The sequence below is a fragment of the Salvelinus fontinalis genome, chromosome 30, assembly GCF_029448725.1.
Source record: "Salvelinus fontinalis isolate EN_2023a chromosome 30, ASM2944872v1, whole genome shotgun sequence".
Taxonomy (NCBI): Eukaryota; Metazoa; Chordata; class Actinopteri; order Salmoniformes; family Salmonidae; genus Salvelinus; species Salvelinus fontinalis.
Genome location: NC_074694.1, coordinates 20,615,558 through 20,639,464, shown reverse-complemented (window position 1 = coordinate 20,639,464; position 23,907 = coordinate 20,615,558). Strand labels below are relative to the sequence as shown.

Sequence of the window (23,907 nt, the reverse complement as noted above, 5' to 3'; positions counted from 1 at the left end):
TTAGATCTTATCTGTCGGAAAGATATCAGTTTGTCTCTGTGAATGGTTTGTCCTCTGACAAATCAACTGTACATTTCGGTGTTCCTCAAGGTTCCGTTTTAGGACCACTATTGTTTTCACTATATATTTTACCTCTTGGGGATGTTATTCGAAAACATAATGTTAACTTTCACTGCTATGCGGATGACACACAGCTGTACATTTCAATGAAACTTGGTGAAGCCCCAAAATTGCCCCCGCTAGAAGCCTGTGTTTCAGACATGTGGATGGCTGAAAACTTTCTACTTTTATACTCGGACAAAACAGAGATGCTTGTTCTAGGTCCCAAGAAACAAAGAGATCTTCTGTTAAATCTGACAATTAATCTTGATGGTTGTAAAGTCGTCTCAAATAAAACTGTGAAGGACCTCGGCGTTACTCTTGACCCTGATCTCTCTTTTGACGAACATATCAAAACTGTTTCAAGGACAGCTTTTTTCCATCTACGTAACATTGCAAAAATCAGAAATTTTCTGTCCAAAAATTATGCAGAAAAATTAATACATGCATTTGTTACTTCTAGGCTAGACAACTGCAATGCTCTACTTTACGGCTACCCGGATAAAGCACTAAATAAACTTCAGTTAGTGCTAAATACGGCTGCTAGAATCTTGACTAGAACCAAGAAATTTGATTATATTACTCCAGTGCTAGCTTCCCTACACTGGCTTCCTGTTAAGGCAAGGGCTGATTTCAAGGTTTTACTGTTAACCTTTAAAGCGTTACATGGGCTTGCTCCTACCTATCTTTCCGAGTTGGTCCTGCCGTACATACCTACACGTACGCTACGGTCACAAGACGCAGGCCTCCTAATTGTCCCTAGAATTTCTAAGCAAACAGCTGGAGGCAGGGCTTTCTCCTATAGATCTCCATTTTTATGGAATGGTCTGCCTACCCATGTGAGAGACGCAGACTCGGTCTCAACCTTTAAGTCTTTATTGAAGACTCATCTCTTCAGTAGGTCCTATGATTTTTTATTTTTTTTTATTTTTTTTATTTAACCTTTATTTAACCAGGTAGGCAAATTGAGAACACGTTCTCATTTACAATTGCGACCTGGCCAAGATAAAGCAAAGCAGTTCGACACATACAACAACACATAGTTACACATGGAGTAAAAACAAACATATAGTCAATAATACAGTGAAAAAGATAAAAAAAATAAGTCTATATACAATGTGAGCAAGTGAGGTGAGATAAGGGAGGTGAAGGCAAACAGATATATGTATAAATAAATAAAAATATAAAAAGGCCATGGAGGCGAAGTGAGTACAACACAGCAAGTAAAATAAAAACTAAAAAAAACACTGGAATGGTTGGTTTGCATTGGAAGAAAGTGCAAAGTAGAGACAGAAATAATGGGGTGCAAAGGAGCAAAATAAATTAATAAATAAATACAGTAGGTAAAGAGGTAGTTGTTTGGGCTAAATTGTAGATGGGTTATGTACAGGTGCAGTAATCTATGAGCTGCTCTGACAGCTGGTGCTTAAAGCTAGTGAGGGAGATAGGTGTTTCCAGTTTCAGAGATTTTTGTAGTTCGTTCCAGTCATTGGCAGCAGAGAACTGGAAGGAGAGGCGTCCAAAGGAAGAATTGGTTTTGGGGGTGACTAGAGAGATATACCTGCTGGAGCGCGTGCTACGGGTAGGTGCTGCTATGGTGACCAGCGAGCTGAGATAAGGGGGGACTTTACCTAGCAGGGTCTTGTAGATGACCTGGAACCAATGGGTTTGGCGACGAGTATGAAGCGAGGGCCAGCCAACGAGAGTGTACAGGTCGCAGTGGTGGGTAGTATATGGGGCTTTGGTGACAAAACGGATGGCACTGTGATAGACTGCATCCAATTTATTGAGTAGGGTTTTGGAGGCTATTTTGTAAATGACATCACCGAAGTCGAGGATTGGTAGGATGGTCAGTTTTACAAGGGTATGTTTGGCAGCATGAGTAAAGGATGCTTTGTTGCGGAATAGGAAGCCAATTCTAGATTTGACTTTGGATTGGAGATGTTTGATGTGGGTCTGGAAGGAGAGTTTACAGTCTAACCAGACACCTAGGTATTTGTAGTTGTCCACATATTCTAAGTCAGAGCCGTCCAAAGTAGTGATGTTGGACAGGCGGGCCGGAGCAGGCAGCGATCGGTTGAAGAGCATGCATTTGGTTTTACTTGTATTTAAGAGCAGTTGGAGGCCACGGAAGGAGAGTTGTATGGCATTGAAGCTCGCCTGGAGGGTTGTTAACACAGTGTCAAAAGAAGGGCCAGAAGTATACAGAATAGTGTCGTCTGCGTAGAGGTGGATCAGAGAATCACCAGCAGCAAGAGCGACATCATTGATGTAAACAGAGAAGAGAGTCGGTCCAAGAATTGAACCCTGTGGCACCCCCATAGAGACTGCCAGAGGCCCGGACAACAGACCCTCCGATTTGACACACTGAACTCGATCAGAGAAGTAGTTGGTGAACCAGGCGAGGCAATCATTAGAGAAACCAAGGCTGTCGAGTCTGCCAATGAGGATGTGGTGATTGACAGAGTCAAAAGCCTTGGCCAGGTCAATGAATACGGCTGCACAGTATTGTTTCCTATCGATGGCGGTTACGATATCGTTTATGACCTTGAGCGTGGCTGAGGTGCACCCATGACCAGCTCTGAAACCAGATTGCATAGCGGAGAAGGTGTGGTGTGATTCGAAATGGTCGGTAATCTGTTTGTTGACTTGGCTTTCGAAGACCTTAGAAAGGCAGGGTAGGATAGATATAGGTCTGTAGCAGTTAGGGTCAAGGGTGTCCCCCCCTTTGAAGAGGGGGATAACCGCAGCTGCTTTCCAATCTTTGGGTATCTCAGACGACACGAAAGAGAGGTTGAAGAGGCTAGTAATAGGGGTGGCAACAATTTCAGCAGATAGTTTTAGAAAGAAAGGGTCCAGATTATCTAGCCCGGCTGATTTGTAAGGGTCCAGATTTTGCAGCTCATTAAGAACATCAGCTGACTGTATTTGGGAGAAAGAGAAATGGGGAAGGCTTGGGCGAGTAGCAGAGGGGAGGGCAGTGCTGTTGTCCCGGGTAGGGGTAGCCAGGTGGAAAGCATGGCCAGCCGTAGAAAAATGCTTATTGAAATTCTCAATTATAGTGGATTTGTCGGTGGTGACAGTGTTTCCTATCTTCAGGGCGGTTGGAAGCTGGGAGGAGGTGTTCTTATTCTCCATGGACTTTACGGTGTCCCAGAACTTTTTTGAATTTGTGTTGCAGGAAGCAAATTTCTGCTTGAAAAAGCTAGCCTTGGCTGTTCTAACTGCCTGTGTATATTGGTTTCTGGCTTCCCTGAAAAGTTGCATATCACGGGGGCTGTTCGATGCTAATGCAGAACGCCATAGGATGTTTTTCTGTTGGTTAAGGGCAGTCAGGTCAGGAGAGAACCAAGGGCTATATCTGTTCCTGGTTCTAAATTTCTTGAATGGGGCATGCTTATTCAAGATGGTGAGGAAGGCATTTTAAAAAAATGACCAGGCATCCTCTACTGACGGGATGAGATCAATATCCTTCCAGGATACCCCGGCCAGGTCAATTAGGAAGGCCTGCTCGCTGAAGTGTTTCAGGGAGCGTTTGACAGTGATGAGTGGAGGTCGTTTGACCGCTGACCCATTACGGATGCAGGCAATGAGGCAGTGATCGCTGAGATCTTGGTTAAAAACAGCAGAGGTGTATTTGGAGGGCAAGTTTGTTAGGATGATATCTATGAGGGTACCCGTGTTTACGGAATTGGGGTGGTACCTGGTAGGTTCATTAATAATTTGTGTGAGATTGAGGGCATCAAGCTTAAATTGTAGGGTGGCTGGGGTGTTGAGCATGTTCAAATTTAGGTCGCCTAGCAGCACGAGCTCTGAAGATAGATGGGGGGCAATCAGTTCACATATAGTGTCCAGAGCACAGCTGGGGGCAGAGGGTGGTCTATAGCAGGCGGCAACGGTGAGAGACTTGTTTTTAGAGAGGTGGATTTTTAAAAGTAGAAGTTCAAATTGTTTGGGAACAGACCTGGATAGTATAACAGAACTCTGCAGGCAGTCTTTGCAGTAGATTGCAACACCGCCCCCTTTGGCCGTTCTATCTTGTCTGAAAATATTGTAATTGGGGATAAAAATGTCTGAATTTTTGGTGGTCTTTCTAAGCCAGGATTCAGACACGGCTAATACATCCGGGTTGGTAGAGTGTGCTAAAGCAGTGAACAAAACAAACTTAGGGAGGAGGCTCCTAATGTTAACATGCATGAAGCCAAGGCTATTACGGTTACAGAAGTCATCAAAAGAGAGCGCCTGGGGAATAGGAGTGGAGCCAGGTACTGCAGGGCCTGGATTCACCTCTACATCACCAGAGGAACAGAGGAGAAGTAGGATAATAGTACGGCTAAAAGCTATGAGAATTGGTCGCCTAGAGCTACCAGAGCAGAGAGTAAAAGGAAGTTTCTGGGGGCGATAAAATAGTTTAAAGGAATAATGTACAGACAAAGGTATGGTAGGATGTGAATACAGTGGAGGTAAACCTAGGTATTGAGTGATGATGAGAGAGATCTTGTCTCTAGAAACATCATTGAAACCAGGTGATGTCATCGCATATGTGGGTGGTGGAACTGCAGGGTTGGATATGGTATAGAGAGCAGGGCTAGAATCTCTACAGTGAAATAAGCCAATAAACACTAACCAGAACAGCAATGGACAAGGCATATTTACATTAAGGAGAGGCAAGCTTAATCGAGTGATAAATAAGGGTCCAGTGAGTAGAGGTTGGTTGGGGTCGTGGCGATCCAGACAGCTGGCCGGGTATATGGCTATCGGTAGCAGCATAGGATGGAGGTCTGTTTGTAGATACCTCGTGCGTTTCCGTCGGTAGGTTCCGTGTAGTGGGGTTTTGTTCAGATAGCAGCCGATAAGACAGCTAACGATTAGCGGGCCTCAGATGAGCGTTCAGGTAACGCCGGGACGGAGGTGCCGGTTGGATAAATCCCTCGGGCAGATAACGTCGGCAGTCAGTCGTGAAGGCCCGGTGGGGTTCCGTATCTGCAGCAGCAACAAAGAAGCGGGTCCGGATGGTGATGGAACTCCTCAGCTGGCTAGCTCCAGCATGATTTGAGTTAGCTCCGGGGTCGACGTAAGCCAATAGTCACACGGTATGCAGCTAGCTAGCTGCGAAATCAAGGTGCAAAATAGAGGCTGAGGCTGCGGTTGGAATCCGGGGAAACTGAGAGAAAAAAAGTCCCGGAATGCTCCGGTCCGAGTCGCGTTGCACTAAAGTGCCGGTAGATTATCGAGCTAGAGGAATAGCTGATGACCGCAAAACGTGGGCAGCTGAAACACCAACGCTAGCCAGCAAACCGGCTAATTTCGGGGCAGCTACAGATTAGCTTCTGGCTAGCTATCGGAGTAGCTTCTGGATTAGCTTTCAGGCTAGCTTCTGAATTAGCCCCTGGCTATCTTCCACGATGGATTTTCAGATTGAGGTGAATAGTACTTATTGTAATTGGTGAAGCGGGTTGCAGGAAAGCTTTTGCAGGAAAGCTTTTGTAGTTGAGTTCTTGGATAATAAAATAAATAAAAGATATGTGAAGAAAAGGTGTAAATATATATATATACAGGACACGACACGACAACACGGAAAAATACGTCTGAACTGCTAAGCTACCTTGGCCCAGGAGTGTGAAGGTGAACGGAAAGGCTCTGGAGCAACGAACCGCCCTTGCTGTCTCTGCCTGGCCGGTTCCCCTCCACTCGGATTCTCTACCTCTAACCCTATTACAGGGGCTGAGTCACTGGCCTAGCTAGCTGCATATGTATATATATATATATGTATATATATACATATATATATACATATATATATACATATATATATATACATATATGTATATATATATGTATATATATATGTATATATATATGTATATATATACATATATATATACATATATATATACATATATATATATACATATATATACATATGTATGTATGTATATATATATATATGAGTGTATTTCCAAATAGGTCCTCAATGATTTTTTTTTATCTGCACTGTTATGATTGTCTCCTACGTAGCATGTCTTAATCAAACTCAAGGCCCCTAAATTGTTTCTATCCATTATGCTGTGCCTCTAACACTAACCCATATTCATCAGTGTGACCTCACAAGTCACACACACACACACACACACACACACACACACACACACACACACACACACCTCTCCTGCAGAGCCAGAGGATAATGGTCAAGCGCAACAATCGTGGATAGAGTGTTTCTGTCATCTCTGCACTCAGGGGCATAGCACAAACATGTCTATATTTCACAGATTCACACTAAGCAGGAGTGCGAAGGACATTTAAGGGGCACTCAACGTTAGGACCAGAATGGTGGAGGCTGGTGGAAGGAGGGAGCAATCGATGAATGGGGTAATTGTAATGGCTGGAATGGAAAGAAAGGAAAGGTATACAACACTTCAAACACCGGGTATCCATGTGTTGTCTTAGGATTCCATTCTAGCCATTACGATGAGCCTGATTTGAAGTGCCACCAGCCTCCACTGACTCAGAAGCTTAAAAAGGGAGCTTCAATCAAGATATATGACCAACCTTAAAAAGGAAAGTTAACTGACGTTTCAGCTTATTTCCGACGTACCTATGGTGGTGTTGTTTTATTCAAACAGTTTTTAAGTTCGTTAGCCGGCTTAGCAAGGTCCAGAATCTCCTGGCTAGCATTTATAAGCCCTCTTCACTCACCTTGTCCTGCTCCAGCTGTTCAATAAGGTTCTTAGCATCACGCAGCTGGGTGATGAGCTTGGTCTTCTCTGTGGTGTGCAGCTCCTGTAGTGCAGACAAGACAAACGAAAGGAAATATATAAAAATGGGTTCATGTGCAAGGTATCAAAGCAACAGTGAAGGCACTGAGAACAGACAGATTGAAGGAGAGATCAGATAATATATATATATTGACGGTTGAAGGTGCTCTTTGGGTAAGGAAATGATGGACCATCTTTGAAAGTAAAAGATGGATTAATCTGCAAGTCATCAAAAGGAACAGGAGCGCCGCTGTAGTAAAGGAACAGGAGCCCCGCTGTAGTAAAGGAACAGGAGCCCCGCTGTAGTGAAGGAACAGGAGTCCCGCTGTAGTAAAGGAACAGGAGCCCCGCTGTAGTAAAGGAACAGGAGCCCCGCTGTAGTAAAGGAACAGGAGCCCCGCTGTAGTAAAGGAACAGGAGCCCCGCTGTAGTAAAGGAACAGGAGCCCCGCTGTAGTAAAGGAACAGGAGCCCCGCTGTAGTGAAGGAACAGGAGCCCCGCTGTAGTAAAGGAACAGGAGTCCCGCTGTAGTAAAGGAACAGGAGCCCCGCTGTAGTGAAGGAACAGGAGCCCCGCTGTAGTAAAGGAACAGGAGCCCCGCTGTAGTAAAGGAACAGGAGCCCCGCTGTAGTAAAGGAACAGGAGCCCCGCTGTAGTAAAGGAACAGGAGCCCCGCTGTAGTGAAGGAACAGGAGTCCCGCTGTAGTAAAGGAACAGGAGCCCAGCTGTAGTAAAGGAACAGGAGTCCCGCTGTAGTAAAGGAACAGGAGCCCCGCTGTAGTAAAGGAACAGGAGCCCCGCTGTAGTGAAGGAACAGGAGCCCCGCTGTAGTGAAGGAACAGGAGCCCCGCTGTAGTGAAGGAACAGGAGCCCCGCTGTAGTAAAGGAACAGGAGTCCCGCTGTAGTAAAGGAACAGGAGCCCCGCTGTAGTAAAGGAACAGGAGCCCCGCTGTAGTGAAGGAACAGGAGCCCCGCTGTAGTAAAGGAACAGGAGCCCCGCTGTAGTAAAGGAACAGGAGCCCCGCTGTAGTAAAGGAACAGGAGTCCCGCTGTAGTAAAGGAACAGGAGTCCCGCTGTAGTAAAGGAACAGGAGCCCCGCTGTAGTAAAGGAACAGGAGTCCCGCTGTAGTGAAGGAACAGGAGCCCCGCTGTAGTGAAGGAACAGGAGTCCCGCTGTAGTAAAGGAACAGGAGCCCCGCTGTAGTAAAGGAACAGGAGTCCCGCTGTAGTAAAGGAACAGGAGCCCCGCTGTAGTAAAGGAACAGGAGCCCCGCTGTAGTAAAGGAACAGGAGTCCCGCTGTAGTAAAGGAACAGGAGTCCCGCTGTAGTAAAGGAACAGGAGTCCCGCTGTAGTAAAGGAACAGGAGCCCCGCTGTAGTAAAGGAACAGGAGCCCCGCTGTAGTAAAGGAACAGGAGCCCCGCTGTAGTAAAGGAACAGGAGTCCCGCTGTAGTAAAGGAACAGGAGCCCCGCTGTAGTAAAGGAACAGGAGCCCCGCTGTAGTAAAGGAACAGGAGCCCCGCTGTAGTGAAGGAACAGGAGCCCCGCTGTAGTAAAGGAACAGGAGCCCCGCTGTAGTAAAGGAACAGGAGCCCCGCTGTAGTAAAGGAACAGGAGTCCCGCTGTAGTAAAGGAACAGGAGTCCCGCTGTAGTGAAGGAACAGGAGCCCCGCTGTAGTAAAGGAACAGGAGTCCCGCTGTAGTGAAGGAACAGGAGTCCCGCTGTAGTAAAGGAACAGGAGCCCCGCTGTAGTAAAGGAACAGGAGCCCCGCTGTAGTGAAGGAACAGGAGCCCCGCTGTAGTAAAGGAACAGGAGTCCCGCTGTAGTAAAGGAACGCCGCTGTAGTAAAGGAACAGGAGTCCCGCTGTAGTAAAGGAACAGGAGCCCCGCTGTAGTAAAGGAACAGGAGCCCCGCTGTAGTAAAGGAACAGGAGCCCCGCTGTAGTAAAGGAACAGGAGCCCCGCTGTAGTAAAGGAACAGGAGTCCCGCTGTAGTGAAGGAACAGGAGTCCCGCTGTAGTAAAGGAACGCCGCTGTAGTAAAGGAACAGGAGCCCCGCTGTAGTAAAGGAACAGGAGTCCCGCTGTAGTAAAGGAACAGGAGCCCCGCTGTAGTAAAGGAACAGGAGCCCCGCTGTAGTAAAGGAACAGGAGTCCCGCTGTAGTGAAGGAACAGGAGTCCCGCTGTAGTAAAGGAACGCCGCTGTAGTAAAGGAACAGGAGCCCCGCTGTAGTAAAGGAACAGGAGTCCCGCTGTAGTAAAGGAACAGGAGCCCCGCTGTAGTAAAGGAACAGGAGTCCCGCTGTAGTAAAGGAACAGGAGCCCCGCTGTAGTAAAGGAACAGGAGTCCCGCTGTAGTAAAGGAACAGGAGCCCCGCTGTAGTAAAGGAACAGGAGCCCCGCTGTAGTAAAGGAACAGGAGCCCCGCTGTAGTAAAGGAACAGGAGTCCCGCTGTAGTAAAGGAACAGGAGCCCCGCTGTAGTGAAGGAACGCCGCTGTAGTGAAGGAACGCCGCTGTAGTGAAGGAACAGGAGCCCCGCTGTAGTAAAGGAACAGGAGCCCCGCTGTAGTAAAGGAACAGGAGCCCCGCTGTAGTAAAGGAACAGGAGCCCCGCTGTAGTAAAGGAACAGGAGCCCCGCTGTAGTGAAGGAACAGGAGTCCCGCTGTAGTAAAGGAACAGGAGCCCCGCTGTAGTAAAGGAACAGGAGCCCCGCTGTAGTAAAGGAACAGGAGCCCCGCTGTAGTAAAGGAACAGGAGCCCCGCTGTAGTGAAGGAACAGGAGTCCCGCTGTAGTAAAGGAACAGGAGCCCCGCTGTAGTAAAGGAACAGGAGCCCCGCTGTAGTAAAGGAACAGGAGCCCCGCTGTAGTAAAGGAACAGGAGTCCCGCTGTAGTAAAGGAACAGGAGCCCCGCTGTAGTAAAGGAACAGGAGCCCCGCTGTAGTGAAGGAACAGGAGCCCCGCTGTAGTAAAGGAACAGGAGTCCCGCTGTAGTAAAGGAACAGGAGCCCCGCTGTAGTAAAGGAACAGGAGCCCCGCTGTAGTAAAGGAACAGGAGCCCCGCTGTAGTGAAGGAACAGGAGCCCCGCTGTAGTGAAGGAACAGGAGTCCCGCTGTAGTAAAGGAACAGGAGCCCCGCTGTAGTAAAGGAACAGGAGCCCCGCTGTAGTGAAGGAACAGGAGCCCCGCTGTAGTGAAGGAACAGGAGTCCCGCTGTAGTAAAGGAACAGGAGCCCCGCTGTAGTAAAGGAACAGGAGCCCCGCTGTAGTGAAGGAACGCCGCTGTAGTAAAGGAACAGGAGTCCCGCTGTAGTGAAGGAACAGGAGCCCCGCTGTAGTGAAGGAACAGGAGTCCCGCTGTAGTAAAGGAACAGGAGCCCCGCTGTAGTAAAGGAACAGGAGTCCCGCTGTAGTGAAGGAACAGGAGCCCCGCTGTAGTGAAGGAACAGGAGTCCCGCTGTAGTAAAGGAACAGGAGCCCCGCTGTAGTAAAGGAACAGGAGCCCCGCTGTAGTGAAGGAACAGGAGTCCCGCTGTAGTGAAGGAACAGGAGCCCCGCTGTAGTAAAGGAACAGGAGCCCCGCTGTAGTAAAGGAACAGGAGCCCCGCTGTAGTAAAGGAACAGGAGTCCCGCTGTAGTAAAGGAACAGGAGCCCCGCTGTAGTGAAGGAACAGGAGCCCCGCTGTAGTAAAGGAACAGGAGCCCCGCTGTAGTAAAGGAACAGGAGTCCCGCTGTAGTAAAGGAACAGGAGTCCCGCTGTAGTAAAGGAACAGGAGCCCCGCTGTAGTAAAGGAACAGGAGTCCCGCTGTAGTGAAGGAACAGGAGCCCCGCTGTAGTAAAGGAACAGGAGTCCCGCTGTAGTAAAGGAACAGGAGCGCCGCTGTAGTAAAGGAACAGGAGTCCCGCTGTAGTAAAGGAACAGGAGTCCCGCTGTAGTAAAGGAACAGGAGCCCCGCTGTAGTAAAGGAACAGGAGCCCCGCTGTAGTAAAGGAACAGGAGTCCCGCTATAGTAAAGGAACAGGAGCCCCGCTGTAGTAAAGGAACAGGAGCCCCGCTGTAGTAAAGGAACAGGAGTCCCGCTATAGTAAAGGAACAGGAGCCCCGCTGTAGTAAAGGAACAGGAGTCCCGCTGTAGTAAAGGAACAGGAGTCCCGCTGTAGTGAAGGAACAGGAGCCCCGCTGTAGTAAAGGAACAGGAGCCCCGCTGTAGTAAAGGAACAGGAGCCCCGCTGTAGTAAAGGAACAGGAGTCCCGCTGTAGTAAAGGAACAGGAGCCCCGCTGTAGTAAAGGAACAGGAGCCCCGCTGTAGTAAAGGAACAGGAGCCCCGCTGTAGTGAAGGAACAGGAGTCCCGCTGTAGTAAAGGAACAGGAGTCCCGCTGTAGTAAAGGAACAGGAGCCCCGCTGTAGTAAAGGAACAGGAGTCCCGCTGTAGTAAAGGAACAGGAGTCCCGCTGTAGTAAAGGAACAGGAGTCCCGCTGTAGTAAAGGAACAGGAGCCCCGCTGTAGTAAAGGAACAGGAGTCCCGCTGTAGTAAAGGAACAGGAGTCCCGCTGTAGTAAAGGAACAGGAGCCCCGCTGTAGTAAAGGAACAGGAGTCCCGCTGTAGTAAAGGAACAGGAGCCCCGCTGTAGTAAAGGAACAGGAGTCCCGCTGTAGTAAAGGAACAGGAGCCCCGCTGTAGTAAAGGAACAGGAGCCCCGCTGTAGTAAAGGAACAGGAGTCCCGCTGTAGTGAAGGAACAGGAGTCCCGCTGTAGTAAAGGAACGCCGCTGTAGTAAAGGAACAGGAGCCCCGCTGTAGTAAAGGAACAGGAGTCCCGCTGTAGTAAAGGAACAGGAGCCCCGCTGTAGTAAAGGAACAGGAGTCCCGCTGTAGTAAAGGAACAGGAGCCCCGCTGTAGTAAAGGAACAGGAGTCCCGCTGTAGTAAAGGAACAGGAGCCCCGCTGTAGTAAAGGAACAGGAGCCCCGCTGTAGTAAAGGAACAGGAGCCCCGCTGTAGTAAAGGAACAGGAGTCCCGCTGTAGTAAAGGAACAGGAGCCCCGCTGTAGTGAAGGAACGCCGCTGTAGTGAAGGAACGCCGCTGTAGTGAAGGAACAGGAGCCCCGCTGTAGTAAAGGAACAGGAGCCCCGCTGTAGTAAAGGAACAGGAGCCCCGCTGTAGTAAAGGAACAGGAGCCCCGCTGTAGTAAAGGAACAGGAGCCCCGCTGTAGTGAAGGAACAGGAGTCCCGCTGTAGTAAAGGAACAGGAGCCCCGCTGTAGTAAAGGAACAGGAGCCCCGCTGTAGTAAAGGAACAGGAGCCCCGCTGTAGTAAAGGAACAGGAGCCCCGCTGTAGTGAAGGAACAGGAGTCCCGCTGTAGTAAAGGAACAGGAGCCCCGCTGTAGTAAAGGAACAGGAGCCCCGCTGTAGTAAAGGAACAGGAGCCCCGCTGTAGTAAAGGAACAGGAGTCCCGCTGTAGTAAAGGAACAGGAGCCCCGCTGTAGTAAAGGAACAGGAGCCCCGCTGTAGTGAAGGAACAGGAGCCCCGCTGTAGTAAAGGAACAGGAGTCCCGCTGTAGTAAAGGAACAGGAGCCCCGCTGTAGTAAAGGAACAGGAGCCCCGCTGTAGTAAAGGAACAGGAGCCCCGCTGTAGTGAAGGAACAGGAGCCCCGCTGTAGTGAAGGAACAGGAGTCCCGCTGTAGTAAAGGAACAGGAGCCCCGCTGTAGTAAAGGAACAGGAGCCCCGCTGTAGTGAAGGAACAGGAGCCCCGCTGTAGTGAAGGAACAGGAGTCCCGCTGTAGTAAAGGAACAGGAGCCCCGCTGTAGTAAAGGAACAGGAGCCCCGCTGTAGTGAAGGAACGCCGCTGTAGTAAAGGAACAGGAGTCCCGCTGTAGTGAAGGAACAGGAGCCCCGCTGTAGTGAAGGAACAGGAGTCCCGCTGTAGTAAAGGAACAGGAGCCCCGCTGTAGTAAAGGAACAGGAGTCCCGCTGTAGTGAAGGAACAGGAGCCCCGCTGTAGTGAAGGAACAGGAGTCCCGCTGTAGTAAAGGAACAGGAGCCCCGCTGTAGTAAAGGAACAGGAGCCCCGCTGTAGTGAAGGAACAGGAGTCCCGCTGTAGTGAAGGAACAGGAGCCCCGCTGTAGTAAAGGAACAGGAGCCCCGCTGTAGTAAAGGAACAGGAGCCCCGCTGTAGTAAAGGAACAGGAGTCCCGCTGTAGTAAAGGAACAGGAGCCCCGCTGTAGTGAAGGAACAGGAGCCCCGCTGTAGTAAAGGAACAGGAGCCCCGCTGTAGTAAAGGAACAGGAGTCCCGCTGTAGTAAAGGAACAGGAGTCCCGCTGTAGTAAAGGAACAGGAGCCCCGCTGTAGTAAAGGAACAGGAGTCCCGCTGTAGTGAAGGAACAGGAGCCCCGCTGTAGTAAAGGAACAGGAGTCCCGCTGTAGTAAAGGAACAGGAGCGCCGCTGTAGTAAAGGAACAGGAGTCCCGCTGTAGTAAAGGAACAGGAGTCCCGCTGTAGTAAAGGAACAGGAGCCCCGCTGTAGTAAAGGAACAGGAGCCCCGCTGTAGTAAAGGAACAGGAGTCCCGCTATAGTAAAGGAACAGGAGCCCCGCTGTAGTAAAGGAACAGGAGCCCCGCTGTAGTAAAGGAACAGGAGTCCCGCTATAGTAAAGGAACAGGAGCCCCGCTGTAGTAAAGGAACAGGAGTCCCGCTGTAGTAAAGGAACAGGAGTCCCGCTGTAGTGAAGGAACAGGAGCCCCGCTGTAGTAAAGGAACAGGAGTCCCGCTGTAGTAAAGGAACAGGAGTCCCGCTGTAGTAAAGGAACAGGAGCCCCGCTGTAGTAAAGGAACAGGAGTCCCGCTGTAGTAAAGGAACAGGAGCCCCGCTGTAGTAAAGGAACAGGAGTCCCGCTGTAGTAAAGGAACAGGAGCCCCGCTGTAGTAAAGGAACAGGAGCCCCGCTGTAGTAAAGGAACAGGAGTCCCGCTGTAGTAAAGGAACAGGAGTCCCGCTGTAGTAAAGGAACAGGAGCCCCGCTGTAGTGAAGGAACAGGAGTCCCGCTGTAGTAAAGGAACAGGAGCCCCGCTGTAGTAAAGGAACAGGAGCCCCGCTGTAGTAAAGGAACAGGAGCCCCGCTGTAGTAAAGGAACAGGAGTCCCGCTGTAGTAAAGGAACAGGAGCCCCGCTGTAGTAAAGGAACAGGAGTCCCGCTGTAGTGAAGGAACAGGAGCCCCGCTGTAGTAAAGGAACAGGAGCCCCGCTGTAGTGAAGGAACAGGAGTCCCGCTGTAGTAAAGGAACAGGAGCCCCGCTGTAGTGAAGGAACAGGAGTCCCGCTGTAGTAAAGGAACAGGAGCCCCGCTGTAGTAAAGGAACAGGAGCCCCGCTGTAGTAAAGGAACAGGAGCCCCGCTGTAGTAAAGGAACAGGAGCGCCGCTGTAGTGAAGGAACAGGAGCCCCGCTGTAGTGAAGGAACAGGAGCCCCGCTGTAGTAAAGGAACAGGAGCCCCGCTGTAGTAAAGGAACAGGAGCCCCGCTGTAGTGAAGGAACAGGAGCCCCGCTGTAGTAAAGGAACAGGAGCCCCGCTGTAGTGAAGGAACAGGAGCCCCGCTGTAGTAAAGGAACAGGAGCCCCGCTGTAGTAAAGGAACAGGAGCCCCGCTGTAGTAAAGGAACAGGAGCCCCGCTGTAGTAAAGGAACAGGAGTCCCGCTGTAGTAAAGGAACAGGAGCCCCGCTGTAGTAAAGGAACAGGAGCCCCGCTGTAGTAAAGGAACAGGAGCCCCGCTGTAGTAAAGGAACAGGAGCCCCGCTGTAGTAAAGGAACAGGAGCCCCGCTGTAGTAAAGGAACAGGAGCCCCGCTGTACTTAATAACACTGAACTGAATTTCGACAACCAACTACCCCTCATAACCTTTATGCAGGGGTACAAACACCAGATTTCAGACAAATGGATGCATAATTCGTTACAACATATTGTTTAAAATCATCAGGATGGTGCTCAGATTATTGTACAGGTTGCCCTCGCATGAACCTCCAGGCTCTTTGCTTGTAGCCTGGTCCCATATGAGTTTGTGTTGTATAGCCAACTCCTATGGTCGTTTCAATTAACAATGAATACAGCACAAATAGCTCTCAGAACAGGCTACTTTTCTGGTTAGAAAAAAGTTAAATAAAACAAGGAAGTACCAAGACAGGTTGCAAAATGTTTCTGCATGGCAGGCAGAGAGTCTCCCTACACCATCCATGAGGCCAGGCCACCACAGCCACAAGGCGGTTGTCAACAGAGGCCGCATACGAGGCCAACTAAACCAACACACAGACCACGTTAGGTTGGGTTAGCAGCAGTGGTCTGTAGTGTAGCTAGCAATTCACTATGAAACTACTGTGTGAGAACATACAATAAAGTAAATAATCATTTAACGCAAATACCAAACAGACCACAACGCCATATAAATACCAGATCCCAAAGGTGAAATGGTGGCCTGAGAGACAGACAGCTGCTGTCTGTTTTACAGGGTGTGGGGGGGGGGGGGGGGGGGGGGGGCAAGCCCCTCCACGCTAGTTAGGAGAGCTGAGCGCCTGTTAACCTCTGGCTCTTTCTGTCACAGGAACAGCCCTGTTCTCAGACACTGGCCAGGTTCCCTCTCTCTCACACACACACACACACACACACACACACACACACACACACACACACACACACACACACACACACACACACACACACACACACACACACACACACACACACACACACACACACACACACACACACACACACACACACACACACCTCTGCCCATCACACTTAGATGCAGAGCTATTGTCTGTTATCACAGGTCTGTTCTGACGCCCAGCATCACTCACGGCCGCTAGTGAAAACGACAGACACCACAGCCAAACTAAACCATGTACTTATTATTCCACCAAAGAACAATGTTGTGGTATTAAACTGAATAAATGTCACAAAGTTAGCTAAATGACATGACCTTGGTCAGCCCCTGGGATGAGTCGTAAATAGCACCCTATTCCCTACATATGGCACCCTTTTCCATACATTGTGTACTTTGGAGCTCTGTCTCGTTATGAGGGCCTCACCCTTCCCGAGCAGTAGTGTGTGTCATAGAAATAGATAGTGAAGCCACAGACCAGGCACATGATCACTAAACCATCAAGACTCCATTGGATGATTTCTAAAACAGTGTTGTGAAACATGTTACTTTTCACACCATAGTCTTCATTTCTGTGGTTCAGACACTCACTCTTCAGCCCCATATAATGAACTCCTTTCAAAACTACAGTGTACTAAGTACAGGCGGCCATATGTGGAAAATGGTCTTCTAAAATGTGTATTCCAGGGTGAAGGGTAAGCTATCTTTCCAGAAAAGTTGATTAGAAGAGCCATGTGACGGTTTCTAAACAAAATGGCTAATTGTAACGGCCGGAATGCAATATTGATAATTTATGATTACGTGTTTCATACCGTTCCATTTACTCCATTCCAGCCATGGAATACTATCACAATACATCATCTCCATTTCTCCCTCCACCAGCCTCCAATGACATTGGTTAACACACCTTGGTTTTCTCCAGCTCCTGCAGTCTCTCCTGCAGCTGCTCCTGCAGAGTGTCGTTCTCACTGGTCAGCTGGGCACTGCGCTCCTTGTGTGTCTTCAGCAGCTCCTTACACTTCTGGAGCAGATTCTCCTGGCGAGTCACCCTCTTCTGCAGCACCTCCATGCTTTTAGATGGGTCAGTGATGCCCTCTGCTGTTTGGAAGAGGTAACACAGCTTAGTGAGAAAGGGATTACCATGGAGAGATACATGTTCTATTACATAGATATACATACTGTATATATGTTCTAATCCTATCCATGGTTTTCACTGGGTCAGTGCTGCCTTCTGCAGTTTAGATGAGGTAACGCGGCTCAGTCAGAAAAAGGGGAGTACTGAGGCGTTAAGGAAAGGGGGATAACTAGTCAGTTGTACAATTGAATGCATTCAACTGAAATGTGTCTTCCGCATTTAACCCAACCCCTCTGAATAAGAGGATTGGTGTTGTGGTTTTATGTGTTAAAGGGATAATTCACATACATTACACATTGATTTCCTTACCCTGTGAGCAGTCTATGGACAAGGTATGACAGCTATCCATGCTTTGGTTTAGTGTCCCTGGCACTGTTTCCACATGCTAATGTTTCAGCATTTGTGGCACAAATCCCATTTAAGTCATGCGACCGATATTTGCATTTTTCACAATTCATGTTCAAAACATCTATAAGTCACTTTGTTGAGCTTTACAATCGATTTGAGATACTTTCTGATGATTTTAAATGAAGTTAAATAAAGGTTAAATAAAATAAATAAAACGTGTGTAAAATGCTAATAATCGGTCCCATGACTTGAATGGGATTTATGCCACAAACGCTAAAACATTTGAATGTTTAAACAGTGCCAGGGAAACAAAATCAAAGCATGGATTGCCGTCATACCTTGTCTATAGACTGCTTACAGGGTAAGGAAACCAATGTGTAATTTCGTAATTTGGGTGATTAATCCCTTTAAATATACTCAATAAATGTGATAAAAGACAAATGGCTCTAAACATTTCAACACTACATTACTCAGACCTGGGTGAAAATAGTATTTGAAATCCAAACACTATGTGTTTGGTTTAGCCTGCCTAGAGTGCCAGAGGTGTAGAGGGTTTGCACCTTAGGCACTATTCAATTGGTTACATTGCACCAGACAATACTATTTGAACGCAGGTCTGCTACTGTCCATCTACACATCATCATCTATCAGGGGTGTGAGTCAGCATAGTGTCTGTACTGTATAGTACCTGCGTCTTTGAAGGGGCTCTGTGGGGCAGAGGTGGAGTCTGGAGCATATTCAGCCTGGAGAGGATGTTCAACCTCAGGAGCCAGAGCTCCACCAGGAATCCCCTTCAGATGTTTCTTCATCAGGGCAACCTGACAGAGGAGGAGGGATCACACAGTCAAAACACAGAGCAACACAGGCTGAAGACCAGATATTATTCTACAGTCAAGATTATACTGACAGTGTTCAGCATACACTCATTGAAACACATTTTATTTTAAATCAGTTGTAGAAATGGTATCATTATTCTTATACTTTATGTTGTTGTACAGATCAGTGGGGGCAAATGCCAACGTGATGCATTTTACATTGAACAAAAATGTAACAAAACGTGAAAACTGCCCTGTATTGTATATAAACACCTGGGTCTGAAGCACAGTAATCATCTGGTCCTTCTCCTCCAGGGCAGCATCAAACTCCTCCTGAAGGTGCTTCTTAGCCTGCTGGTCCATGTGCAACTCCTGGGGAGAAACATTGTCATATAACACAGTGCCTTAATACACACAGCTCTTGGTGAGGAATATAGTGTGTTTGCGATCACCTACAGTGCAGTCGTACCACTCAGAATGACTGATTTACAATAACACCCTACTTCCCACTGAGACTCTCACCTGTGTTTGTAGGAAAGAAAACTTTCCCTGGTTGAAATGGTGCAGTGTGCCCTGCATGTAGGAAGTATTGGAACACTTCTCTGGCTCATGATTGTGATAATAAGGCGATCAGTGGGAGCAAGGCAATTCACAGAACTACTAATCTGGGTCTCATAGTGAGTAGTTCTGTGAATTGCCTTGCTCCCACTGATCGCCTTATTATCACAATCATGAGCCAGAGAAGTGTTCCAATACTTCCTACATGCAGGGCACACTGCACCATTTCAACCAGGGAAAGTTTTCTTTCCTACAAACACAGGTGAGAGTCTCAGTGAATTACATCACACAAGTTCAAACAAGTCACCTGCAATGCCTTATCGTGTTCTGATAATGAAAATATGCTGTTTTCTCCACTCCCTACCACTTGTTTTAGCTAACCTACTGCTCATTCCTCTCTTTCATTGAGTTAGCTGAGCTCCTGCCTCACTTTCCTTGTCTTAGCTAACCTACTGTTTCGTCTTCACTTTCCTTGTCTTAGCTAACCTACTGTTCCGTCTTCACTTTCCTTGTCTTAGCTAACCTACTGTTCCGTCTTCACTTTCCTTGTCTTAGCTAACCTACTGTTCCGTCTTCACTTTCCTTGTCTTAGCTAACCTACTGTTCCGTCTTCACTTTCCTTGTCTTAGCTAACCTACTGTTCCGTCTTCACTTTCCTTGTCTTAGCTAACCTACTGTTCCGTCTTCACTTTCCTTGTCTTAGCTAACCTACTGTTCCGTCCTCACTTTCCTTGTCTTAGCTAACCTACTGTTCCGTCTTCACTTTCCTTGTCTTAGCTAACCTACTGTTCCGTCTTCACTTCCCTTGTCTTAGCTAACCTACTGTTCCTTCTTCACTTTCCTTGTCTTAGCTAACCAACTGTTCCGTCCTCACTTTCCTTGTCTTAGCTAACCTACTGTTCCGTCCTTACTTTCCTTGTCTTAGCTAACCAACTGTTCGGTCCTCACTTTCCTTGTCTTAGCTAACCTACTGTTCCGTCCTCACTTTCCTTGTCTTAGCTAACCTACTGTTCCGTCTTCACTTTCCTTGTCTTAGCTAACCTACTGTTCCGTCTTCACTTTCCTTGTCTTAGCTAAGCTACTGTTCCGTCTTCACTTTCCTTGTCTTAGCTAACCAACTGTTCCGTCCTCACTTTCCTTGTCTTAGCTAACCTACTGCTCCGTCCTTGGTTTAGCTAACCTACTGCTCCGTCCTTGGCTTAGCTAACCTACTGCTCCGTCCTTGGCTTAGCTAACCTACTGCTCCGTCCTTGGCTTAGCTAACCTACTGCTCCGTCCTTGGCTTAGCTAACCTACTGCTCCGTCCTTGGCTTAGCTAACCTACTGCTCCGTCCTTGGCTTAGCTAACCTACTGCTCCGTCCTTGGCTTAGCTAACCTACTGCTCCGTCCTTGGCTTAGCTAACCTACTGCTCCGTCCTTGGCTTAGCTAACCTACTGCTCCGTCCTTGGCTTAGCTAACCTACTGCTCCGTCCTTGGCTTAGCTAACCTACTGCTCCGTCCTTGGCTTAGCTAACCTACTGCTCCGTCCTTGGCTTAGCTAACCTACTGCTCCGTCCTTGGCTTAGCTAACCTACTGCTCCGTCCTTGGCTTAGCTAACCTACTGCTCCGTCCTTGGCTTAGCTAACCTACTGCTCCGTCCTTGGCTTAGCTAACCTACTGCTCCGTCCTTGGCTTAGCTAACCTACTGCTCCGTCCTTGGCTTAGCTAACCTACTGCTCCGTCCTTGGCTTAGCTAACCTACTGCTCCGTCCTTGGCTTAGCTAACCTACTGCTCTTGACTTCCTTCCTTTGGCTCAGCTCCTGTTTTTTGGGTCAGGACAGAAAGATTTCAGGACCTCCACCTCTAATGCTGTGACAGCGGTTGCCCGCATCCTAAAAGCTTTTGAGTTCAGAGAGAGTAACGGGTCATAACAGAGTAAAATAAGACCCCATAGACAGTACTTTCCTAGGGATAGTAAGACAAAAATAGTACAGACATACACTGGTATTTAACAGAAACAGATGGTGTTCATGGTCATACTCTCGTACCTCTCTCAACTCCCCTATCCTACGGAGAGCTTTGTCTTGACTCTGACTGAGAATGGCCTGAGGGGAAAAGCAGAAAAGACTACATCAGCATTCAGCGAGTGTGGATAAAATCATTCCTCCATCCTCCCAATAGTACAGAGCATCACTATATGTAATCTGGTGTTGAGGTGGTTTATGAAAATCACCTGGGTCTTCTCCTTATCTCTCTGAACTGTTCTGTAGGTAGTGACCAACTGTAGAGAGACAGACACACACACAGAGAGAAGGAGAATAGTTAGAAAGGTAAATCAAATATAGCTGTACATACAGAGATATACAGTATATCCAGAAAGTATTCAGACCCCTTGAGTTCCATTTTGTTATATTACAGTCTAATCAATCTACACACAATACTCCATAGCGACAAAGCAAAAACAGGTTCTTAGAAATTGTTACACACATTTTTTTTAACATACACTAACGTTCAAAAGTTTGGGGTCACTTAGAAATATCATTGTTTTTGAAAGAAGCACATTTTTTGTCCATTAAAATAACATCAAATTGATCAGAAATACAGTGTAGATATTGTTCATGTTGTAAATGACTATTGTAGTTGGAAACGGCTGATTTTTAATGGAATATCTACATAGGCGTACAGAGGCCCATTATCAGCAACCATCACTCCTGTGTTCCAATGGCACGTTGTGTTAGCTAATCCAAGTTTATCATTTTAAAAGGCAAATTGATCATTAGAAAACCCTTTTGCAATTATGTTAGCCCAGCTGAAAACTGTTGTCCTGATTAAAGAAGCAATAAAACGGGCCTTCTTTAGACTAGTTGAGTATCAGGAGCATCAGCATTTATGGGTTCGATTACAGGCTCGAAATGGCCAGAAACAAAGAACTTTCTTCTGAAACTCGTCAGTCTATTCTTGTTCTGAGAAATTAAGTCTATTCCATGCGAGAAATTGCCAAGAAACTGAAGATCTCGTACAACGCTGTGTAATCAATGGAAACAGCATGCACCGGAGATCAATTTCGAGTCTCATAGCAAAGGGTCTGAATACTTATGTAAATAAGGTATTTCTGTGTTTTATTTTGAATACATTTGCAAACATTTCTAAAAACCTGTTTTCGCTTTGTCATGATAGGGTAGTGTGTAGATTGATGATGATTTTTTTTCTCCATCCATTTTGGAATGAGGCATTTAACAAAATGTGTAAAAAGTCAAAGGATCTGAATACTTTCTCAATGCACTGTATGCATAGGAGGCCAACTCCCTACTCTGGTCATCTGTATTTGAGACCAACTGGATGAGCGAGAGAAGACTGATCATAGTGACCTGTACATCCCATAGAGGTGTATTGTAGACATACAGCAGGCCACCTCCCTGTTTTAGCCGTTCTGAATGACTTGCTGAACTGGTAATTACCTGAGAATTATTTAGTGATTACACTGATTTCTTTTGAGACCGATTTCCACAAGCCCCACTAAAGGATGTACCCTGTAGTACCACTGCTGTAGTGTCTCATGACCCCCACCTCTGAGTATTTCCCTCTGTAGTTCCCCAGGCTCTTCTCCACCCTGTGTAGCCGATGGATCAGCTGTTCTTTAGACAGGGCCGGCAGGGACTCAGGGCTACCATACGACTCCTCTGCCTCGCTCTCGATGTCTGATGGAGGGTCGTAGGCTGGGGTGACAGAGGGGGAGGCCAGGGGCTCATTCTCCCCCAGGGGGGTGAGGGAGTTGAGAGAGGGGCTGCGGTTCAGGCTCTCTTTAGACGGGGAACGGAAGAGGCCCTCGGCCCGGCTGGCACCGCGGAGGAGGAGAGACTCCACAGAGGGGACGCGGAGCTGTAGCTTCTGGGCAAACGACTGGGGCTCTTCTCTCTGTATGAGGATGGACAGGAGAGTGTATTACTTTAAGTTATTAATTTCCAGATGGCAGTCAACTATATTGAACTGAAACATGGGAATGTACATAGATAGCTAGAGACACGTGGGATATGAATGAGTGTTTCCACATGCATGGGTTAAAGATAATCAACTAAACCACTCCTATTGTTAGGCCTAGACTTTATCCAAATGGCACATTTATCAGAATGCATCTTCCTCTGCAGCTGATTAGGCCTAACTGGCATAGCATCTTAACTTGTATTCTTAGTTGCTTTATTACCTCTTCAGGACACATCAATAACCACATTTAAATGGAAACAGAAAAGCCAGAGAAAGGTGTTAGGAGAATGAGGTAACTTGCCTGAGGAGAAGCCCTCCCATCTCCATTGATGCTTCCTCTAGGTGATCCTGTGGCACTTCTCCTGCCACTCTGTAGCAGGAGGCAGGAGAGAAAGAGGTTAGAACAACTTAGGCCATGGTTAAACCAGGGCTGTGTCTGTAATGGCACACTATTCCCTATATACTGTAGTGCAACACTTTTGACCACTACTTTTGACTATGGGCCCTGGTGACAAAGTAGTGCACTATATAGGTGCCATAGTGAATAGGGTGCAATTTCAGACGCCGCCCTGGTACCTGGACCTGTTAGTCTTCCATATGTCCCACACCCAGCCATCGTGCACAGTACCGCTACACCTTGATTACTCTGTATTGGATCAAGCAATATTAGCAGAGCCATGTATATACATGGCTCTGAATATTAGTATTGCTAGGACAGGAGCAATGCAGGGGCTTATGGGTACTGTAGTTGGGTACCCTCATGCAAACTTGGATTAAACAGAGGGGTTAAATTACAAGATAGAAGGCATCTCTACTGTACAACATACAGTAACAGAACAGATAGGAGTTCAAATAGAACTACAACTAGTAGCCATTAAAAACTACAACTGGTAGCCATCTTTTTACACAGTAGCCATGAGGTCAAAACAAACAGTCAAACTTGATTAGAGGAGCCAGTAGATGAAGAGGTTGAAGGTCAAAGGTTTGGCATTGCTGTGGATCACTGCAGCAGGATGTTTTAGTAGGTTAACTAGAACATAGTAGAGACAGGTGTAGTAGTGTTGTTGTGAACATTAGCTGGGTAGCCTGGCTGGTTGGTTATTGAAAATATCAGAGTTTGGTGCATCAGCCACCAAACAGAAGAAAATGGACTGAAAGAGGGAGGGGTTGCCTGAAATTGTCATCTTCAGTTTTAAAAGTGTTATTAAATATTTTGCTACAGAGTGACCTAATGAACACGACCCAGTTGTTGGCCTACTTGTAAGCTTGTTAACAGTTTCCTCCCCTCCTCTCCTCCTTTGAGTAACAATGATATCAGATAAGAAAAGCAAGGGGTGTTCTGCAAGTGTGATCTTTAAATCCGACCAGTTATACCAGTCAAGAAGCTGTCCCAGTTACAAAGAAATGTTGAGAGCACACTTACACATGAAACAAACGTATTACAGACAGAGTTATACACCCATTGCAAAGTATCAAAAATATTAATAAATGATGGGTCAACAAATGAAAACCTCTATACAAATGTATTATGGGAGTTTGAGGTTGCGATTTGA

General features: G+C 47.5%; 1 protein-coding gene across 1 annotated transcript in view; it reads right to left on the bottom strand.

The window, feature by feature from the left end:
• golga4 (golgin A4) overlaps positions 1-23,907 on the bottom strand; it is a 67,289-nt gene that overhangs the window by 27,473 nt on the left and 15,909 nt on the right. The window contains exons 4-11 of the mRNA XM_055889981.1: positions 22,656-22,724; positions 21,941-22,288; positions 20,607-20,654; positions 20,422-20,478; positions 18,106-18,204; positions 17,706-17,835; positions 16,442-16,632; positions 6,799-6,882 (exon numbers count right to left, since the gene is read on the bottom strand). Of these exons, the coding sequence (XP_055745956.1) occupies positions 6,799-6,882; positions 16,442-16,632; positions 17,706-17,835; positions 18,106-18,204; positions 20,422-20,478; positions 20,607-20,654; positions 21,941-22,288; positions 22,656-22,724 (1,026 nt within the window). The remainder of the gene's footprint in view (positions 1-6,798; positions 6,883-16,441; positions 16,633-17,705; positions 17,836-18,105; positions 18,205-20,421; positions 20,479-20,606; positions 20,655-21,940; positions 22,289-22,655; positions 22,725-23,907) is intronic.